General features: G+C 46.5%; 1 protein-coding gene across 1 annotated transcript; it reads left to right on the plus strand.

Moving 5' to 3' along the window:
• The first annotated feature begins 2,488 nt into the window (after nt 1-2,488).
• On the plus strand, nt 2,489-7,163 carry LOC129822666 (extracellular calcium-sensing receptor-like). Its single transcript, XM_055881024.1, has 11 exons — nt 2,489-2,718; nt 2,828-3,119; nt 3,351-3,593; nt 3,749-3,847; nt 4,011-4,326; nt 4,409-4,581; nt 4,737-4,967; nt 5,489-5,612; nt 5,707-5,900; nt 6,018-6,296; nt 6,417-7,163. The coding sequence occupies exons 1-11, from the start codon at nt 2,489-2,491 to the stop codon at nt 6,843-6,845; spliced, it is 2,610 nt and encodes an 869-aa protein (XP_055736999.1). The 3' UTR covers nt 6,846-7,163.
• Nucleotides 7,164-8,295: the final 1,132 nt, after the last annotated feature.

Here is an 8,295-nt window from a genome sequence, read left to right on the forward strand (position 1 = left end):
GTGGGGAAGTCCTGCACAAAAGAGCTGAGTGCAGCGTCACTGCCCTGGACCATGACAGTACTGGTCTTTAAGCCCTGGACCATGACAGTACTGGTCTTTAAACCCTGGACCATGACAGTACTGGTATTTATGTCCTGGACCATGACAGTACTGGTCTTTATGCCCTGGACCATGACAGTACTGGTCTTTATGTCCTGGACCATGACAGTACTGGTCTTTAAACCCTGGACCATGACATTACTGGTCTTTAAGCCCTGGACCATGACAGTAATGGTCTTTAAACCCTGGACCATGACAGTACTGGTCTTTAAGCCCTGGACCATGACAGTACTGGTCTTTAAACCCTGGACCATGACAGTACTGGTCTTTAACCCCTGGACCATGACAGTACTGGTCTTTATACCCTGGACCATGACAGTACTGGTCTTTAAACCCTGGACCATGACAGTACTGGTCTTTAAACCCTGGACCATGACAGTACTGGTCTTTATGCCCTGGACCATGACAGTACTGGTCTTTAAGCCCTGGACCATGACAGTACTAGTCTTTAACCCCTGGACCATGACAGTACTGGTCTTTAACCCCTGGACCATGACAGTACTGGTCTTTAAGCCCTGGACCATGACAGTACTGGTCTTTAAGCCCTGGACCATGACAGTACTGGTCTTTAAACCCTGGACCATGACAGTACTGGTCTTTAAGCCCTGGACCATGACAGTACTGGTCTTTAAACCCTGGACCATGACAGTACTGGTCTTTAAACCCTGGACCATGACAGTACTGGTCTTTAAGCCCTGGACCATGACAGTACTGGTCTTTAAACCCTGGACCATGACAGTACTGGTCTTTAAACCCTGGACCATGACAGTACTGGTCTTTATGCCCTGGACCATGACAGTACTGGTCTTTAAACCCTGGACCATGACAGTACTGGTCTTTAAACCCTGGACCATGACAGTACTGGTCTTTATGTCCTGGACCATGACAGTACTGGTCTTTAAACCCTGGACCATGACAGTACTGGTCTTTAAACCCTGGACCATGACAGTACTGGTCTTTATGTCCTGGACCATGACAGTACTGGTCTTTAAGCCCTGGACCATGACAGTGCCGTTCTGGTACATGTTTACCACCAGAAACATATTTCCTGGTCCTTCTCGCTGTCCTCAAAAATGTGGATTTGCCTTCCCTTGCAGATGCCGTTCTTGGTCGTATAGCTGAAATGCCTGGTTACAGCTGTATGCCAGGCAGTAGTGTGGTCTGTGTAAATTAACAGGTTTGTAACAATCCTGTTGTGTCAGCAATCGGCAAAGAAAGTATCCGGATTCTCCCTCAGAATTCTGTGTTTAAAATTGATTCTTCCCTTCTCTGATTTGATTTCTGCTGGAAATTCAAAAAAAGTCTCAGTCTCTCCTGCTGCTGGTGTTGCTATGGTTACCACCAGTAAACAGTTGGAGTTAGATGGTAAGCTAGCTGACAAATTTGAACTTGGCTAGCTAGCACGATTAATAAGATTGGTCTTTTAACTCAATCTCTGTCAGTCTTTTCCTCATGTGTTGATCTTCAGTTGTACAATTTGGTTACCTATACATTTATTGCTAATTTAAATGTGTTAATCTCACTTTTAACAACCAGAAAGTTATAAAATGTCAGGAGATGTTCCTTCTGCATGACTCTCTCTCTCACTCACTCTCTGTTACTCTCTCTCTCACTCTCTACCCATCTCCTTAATCCATTTAGCCACAATTAAAAAAACAATCTGTCTGTCTCTGCCTCTCTCTCTCTCTCTCTCTCTCTCTCTCTCTCTCTCTCTCTCTCTCTCTCTCTCTCTCTCTCTCTCTCTCTCTCTCTCTCTACCCATTTCGCCAATCCATTTAGACACAATTAATAAAATAATTTATAGTACAGTATGATGTAATATCTGTCTGAATGGGTCCATCAGATGTTGTTGAAGAACAGATACTGTATCTCCTGTACTACACATTACCTTCAATAACATCACCCTCACAGGCTTCCTCCAATTACCCTCAATTACCTGCTCCCCAAGTTATCCTCCAATAACAAGTCCCCAATTAACCCCCTCCTGCCCCTCCCTCCCTTCAAGCACCCCCTGGTGGCCGTATGCTTGTTTTTTAGCCGGGGGCTCATTTCTCCCTATATCAGCAGCTCCCCTTCTCTCCTCTTCCTCTCCCTCTTTCACTCTCACACTGCAGGAGATGCCAGACTGACAGACACTCATCTCTCTCTGTCTGTCTGTCTCACCAGGATAAGGTTTACTGTTGCCAGGTAGGGCAGAGGTAAAACAAGGTTTTGTGTGTCAATCGCTGTTTTTTCACGTCTGGTTACAGGTGTCTGTGTTGTATGGTGTATCTCTTCATTGAATTTAAAAAAAATTATCATTCTGTCTACAGAGTGCTCTGTCTGCAAGGTCTTTGTTTGGTCAGGTGACAGAACTCTCCCAGTCTTCGGCCTTGTCTCTCTCCAGGTGATGAGCCTCTGGGGCTGGCTGTGGCTGCTCTACTGTCTCCATGTCCCTGGGTCTGTCTGGGGTCTGGATGGAGGTGGAGAGGGAGCTTGTCGGCTGATAGCTAAGCAGGTCTCCGGCAGTGTTTATCAGGCAGGAGATGTGGTCATTGGGGGCCTGTTCCCCATCCACGTGGAAGCCCCTCTGCCAGAGCAGGAGTTCAGGAGCATTAAGGGAAATTCTACCTGTACAATGTATGCAGCTTGTGTGAATACAGCTTTTTGTCATTGTGTTTTCACTTGAATGTAATGTGTATTAAGTTACCTCCTATTTCTCCGATTCTTCCTTTCTTCTGTCTGTCAGTTTCAAACAGCGTGCTTACCGTTGGCTCCAGACTATGATTTTTGCTGTGGAGGAGATTAACCGTGACCCAGCCCTCCTGCCTAACCTCACCCTGGGGTTCCTGGCTTCTGACACATGTCGGTCAGAGGGCACCACCCTGGGGGCAGCCCTAGCCATGGTGACTGGCAAGGAGGCCTCCGTGGTGGGCACAGAGTGTGGCACAACCCCGGAGGTTCCCGTCATCATCGGGGATGCCCACTCCTCAGCCTCCATGGTGGTGGCACAGACCCTCGGGCCATTTGATTTACCCATGGTGAGGCAGGGGTGGGACTACAGGTTGGGATGAGATGATGCCTCTTTTCACATTACATTTCAATCTCTATTTAGATTTCTCTCTCTCTAAAATTTACTTTCATTCTCCCTCTGCTCTCTGTCTCTTACAAATTATAATTATCCTTGACTCTCGCTCTCTCTCTCTGTCTCACTGTCTCTCTCACTCTCTGTCTCTCTTTCTTTCTCTCTCTCTCACTCTGTTCTCTCCCAGGTGAGTTACTTAGCCACCTGTGCGTGTTTGAGTGACAACTTGAGGTACCCCTCGTTCTTCCGGACTGTACCCAGCGATGCCTTCCAGGCTCGGGGCATGGCCAAGCTGCTGCGTCTGCTGAGATGGGTGTGGGTGGGACTGGTGTCAGAGGATGATGACTATGGCAAGTTTGGGGTTCAGCTGCTTCTCCAAGAGCTCCAGGGATCTGGCGTGTGTGTCGCCTACTCTGAGGTCCTCCCCAAGGTACGACCGCACTCTGATGATCTGACAATATACTCTCTCTTTTGCTCTATCTTTCTCTCTCTTTCACTCTGACTCTCTCTTCTAATCTAACATAAATGCTATCTCTGATATTCTCTAACTATATTCCCTTTCTCTCACTGATGGTCATCCCCAAGTTACCGTCTAAGAGAAAGATCAGGCACATTGCGGACACCATCAGAGGATCTACTGCCAGAGTGGTGGTGGCATTTGTAGGATTCACGGGTCATGCAGAGGTGAGCAGTTACAGGTCAGAGTATTGTTAATGATTTGTAACACAGCTGTAGCAGTGTCCTTGTGTCTTACCATGTCTTGATGCCCTTTATAGACATAATAATTTCCTAATTGATAATCATGCATTTCAGCTTGACCATCTTGATCTTTTTAACGATTCTCCAGGCCCTGATGGAAGAGGTTGTCCGCCAGAACATTACAGATAAGCAGTGGATTGCCTCAGAGGCCTGGGTCACGTACTCTACTATCGCCGCCCCGAAAAACTTGCCCTCTTTTGCCGGGACCATTGGATTTGCCCTGAAGAAAGCTGACATTCCCGGCCTGGGGCCTTTCCTCACACGCCTCCATCCAGACGGGGACTACCAGAAGTCCGACCCCTTCCTGAGGGATTTGTGGGAGGAGTTGTTTGCGTGTTCTCTGGGGCTTGACCTTAGCATGACGCTGTCGTCCAGGCGACAGTGTACTGGGTCAGAGGTCATACGTGAGGGAGACTTTACACCTAAATCGCTGTTATTTGTCCTGATTCCCAATGTTATCTCAGTAAAATGAAGTGTCAATCCTAGGTGAGGGGGAGAGCCAGTATGCTGACGTGTCTCAGCTGAGAGCCAGCTATAATGTGTACAAGGCTGTGTACGCCATCGCCTACGCCATACAGGATATGGTGGCCTGTCGACCAGGGGACGGAGTCTTTAATGGTGGACAGTGCCCTGATATCAGGAAGCTTCAGCCCAGCCAGGTGAGAATAACATGTTGATCTGTTTTCAAGTTAACAACACTAATGTTTCCAGTCAGGATACAGTGAAGACACTTTGTAAGGTTTGAGTTCTAAAGAACAAAATCCACAACTGGTTCTAACTCTTAATCCTGTTCCAATGCCCTTTTCTCTTTGAGATTGTTCATTATCTGAGGGGAGTGAACTTCAGTACTCCTGTGGGGGAATCTTTCCACTTCGACATGAATGGTGATCCGCCTGCCTCTTATGACATCATCAACTGGCATGTGACCCCCGAGGGGACAGCAGAGTTTGTCCAGGTCGGACATTTTCTGTCCTCTGAGGGATCGGACGACCAGTTCCACATCGACATGGATAAAGTGGTGTGGGGTGGGGGCAGCAGAGATGAGGTGAGAACTGTTCAGTTTAGTGTGTGTGTGTGTGTGTGTGTGTGTGTGTGTGTGTGTGTGTGTGTGTGTGTGTGTGTGATTTATTGAGTTTATCACCCTGAAGCTGACATACAGAAAAGAGAAAGACATAAAGAAGACCGAATATATAACAGGGGAATGTTATCTCAGACAGAAAGTCAACACGACGCTGAACGGTGTCTTTTTTTAACTAGGCAAGTCAGTTAAGAACATATTCTCATTTACAATGACGGCCTACCCCAGCCAAACCCGGAAGAGACTCTGAATCACTGCTGAATGTGAAACAGCCTGGATTCGAACCAGGGACAGTAGTTTCACCTCTTGCACTCATATGCAGTGTCTAGACTGCAGAGCAACTCTGGAGTTAAATTACACTGAATGTGAGATATTTGTGTGGTCATATTCCTGACATAGCCCCCAGAGGAGCCCAGCGAGCCTGTCTGTGTAATAATGATGATAATAGCAATGATGATGATGATGACGTCCTCTCCCCTCTCTGGTAGGTCCCTGTGTCTGAATGCAGTGCTGACTGTCCCCCTGGTACCAGGCCTGCGGTACAGAAGGGGAAGCCTGAGTGCTGCTTTGACTGTCTGTCCTGCGCTGAGGGAGAGATCAGCAACACAACAGGTAGTCTATCTAGGGATCTGATTCCAATTCATATTTTTCCTCAACCCTGATTGGTCCTGATTTGGACTCCTCATTCTTCTTCCTTCTCTATCAGGGTCAGTTGAGTGTATTAGGTGTCCAGAGCGGTTCTGGTCCAACCCTGATCGTACGGCCTGCATCCCCCAGCTGGTGGACTTCCTCTCCTACAGCGACACCATGGGCGTCATCCTGTCTGTCATCTCAGTTTCCGGGGCAACACTGACAGCCGGTGCCCTGGCCACCTTCCTCTACCACCGTCACACGGCCCTGGTGAGTTGAATCATATGATCATATATAGAGGTTCTGGACAGAGATGAGATTGTGTCATATAAGGATGTGATTTGTGACATCCCTCATTCTAATTCATCTTTCTCTGTCGCTTTACAGGTGAAAGCCAATAACTCTGAGCTCAGCTTCCTGCTCCTGCTGTCGCTCAAGCTCTGCTTCCTGTGTGCGCTGGTTTTCATTGGCCAGCCAAAGCCATGGACGTGCATGCTGAGACACACCCTGTTTGGTATAAGCTTTGTGTTCTGCATTTCCTGTCTGCTCAGCAGGACGGTGGTGGTGCTGGTGGCCTTCAGGGCCACTCTGCCTGGAGAGAACCTGATGAGATACTTCAGCCCCACCCAGCAGAGGATGGGTATCTCACTCTGCACACTCATCCAGGTGAACATCTAGTTTTTACCCTATTCTATTGGAATGTAATTGTTTCCTTCATTGACCAAATTATTTGATATTATGGTAACTGTGCTTGCGTTTTCCTTCTACCTCCATTCCCTTCTACAGGTGCTGATCTGTGTGCTGTGGCTGGCCCTAGCTCCACCCCGACCTGCTGAGAGGAGGGGCAGAGAGGGTCGGGGGCCGAGGGTCGTCCTGGAGTGTGAGGTGGGCTCTGTGGTTGGCTTCTCTCTGGTGCTCGGCTACATTGGCCTGCTGGCCTCCCTCTGTCTCCTCTTAGCCTTCCTGGCCAGGAAACTCCCAGACAACTTCAACGAGGCCAAGTACATCACCTTCAGCATGCTGATCTTCTGTGCCGTGTGGATCTCCTTCATCCCTGCCTACGTCAGCTCTCCTGGGAAGTACACAGTAGCTGTAGAGATCTTTGCCATCCTGGCCTCCAGCTTTGGGCTGCTATTCTGTCTGTTTGCTCCAAAGTGTTACATCATCCTCCTGAAGCCAGAGAGAAACACCAAGAAACACATGATGTCCAAATAGAAACCACCAAGAAACACATGATGTCCAATTAGAAACCACCAAGAAACACATGATGTCCAATTAGAAACCACTAAGAAACACATGATGTCCAATTAGAAACCACTAAGAAACACATGATGTCCAATTAGAAACCACCAAGAAACACATGATGTCCAAATAGATACCACCAAGAAACACATGATGTCCAATTAGAAACCACCAAGAAACACATGATGTCCAATTAGAAACCACCAAGAAACACATGATGTCCAATTAGAAACCACCAAGAAACACATGATGTCCAATTAGAAACCACCAAGAAACACATGATGTCCAATTAGAAACCACCAAGAAACACATGATGTCCAATGAGAAACCACTAACACATGATGTCCAATTAGAAACCACCAAGAAACACATGATGTCCAATTAGAAACCACCAAGAAACACATGATGTCCAATTAGAAACCACCAAGAAACACATGATGTCCAATTAGAAACCAATGAGAAACATATGATGGACAAATATTAACCTACTCATATCGTGATTTAGGGCTCGTTGATATTCATTTCAACAGGGGAATGATTATTCTGTTTGTTAACATTAATTTCCTGCTTTACCTTCACTATATCACTTTGCTAATATTAGTATGTGTTCTTATAATGTGTCAGAATGAAACACGTCTATATGAACAATACCAATAAAGATTACGTAGTGTCTACTCATGCTGGAAGAGTTAGTATTGAGTCTGTCTGACAGAACTTACAGACTCCCTACACATGATTCCTTCATCACCCAGTGTGTGTGTGTGTGTGTGTGTGTGTGTGTGTGTGTGTGTGTGTGTGTGTGTGTGTGTGTGTGTGTGTGTGTGCGTATGAGTGTGTGTGTCCCTCTCTGTATACCAAAATGAAAACAGAAACATTCCACTGTCTGCTTACCCACTGTGGGAACCTCTCTACTCCCCATCACTCCCTCTTTATACCCAAGAAGACTCAAGGCTGTGATCGCTGCCAATGGTGATTCAACACAATACTGAGTAAAGGGTCTGAATACTTATGTAAATGTGATATTTCAGTTTCTTTATTTTGTATACATTTACATACGGGGGGGAAAAAAATACTTTTTTGTCTTTGAGCTTCCAGTCATGAAATCTATGCAGCCTACTCAATCACTTTTTATAGCTACTGTTTACAGGCCTCCTGGGCCATATACAGTGTTCCTCACTGAGTTCCCTGAATTCTTATCGGACCTTGTAGTCATAGCAGATAATATTCCAATTTTTGGTGATTTTAATATTCACATGGAAAAGTCCACAGACCCACTCCAAAAGGCTTTCGGAGCCATCATCGACTCAGTGGGTTTTGTCCAACATGTCTCTGGACCTACGCACTGTCACAGTCATACTCTGGACCTAGTTTTATCCCATGGAATAAATGTTGTAGATCTTAATGTTTTTCCTCATAATCCTGG

This window comes from Salvelinus fontinalis, chromosome 24, assembly GCF_029448725.1.
Source record: "Salvelinus fontinalis isolate EN_2023a chromosome 24, ASM2944872v1, whole genome shotgun sequence".
NCBI lineage: Eukaryota > Metazoa > Chordata > Actinopteri > Salmoniformes > Salmonidae > Salvelinus > Salvelinus fontinalis.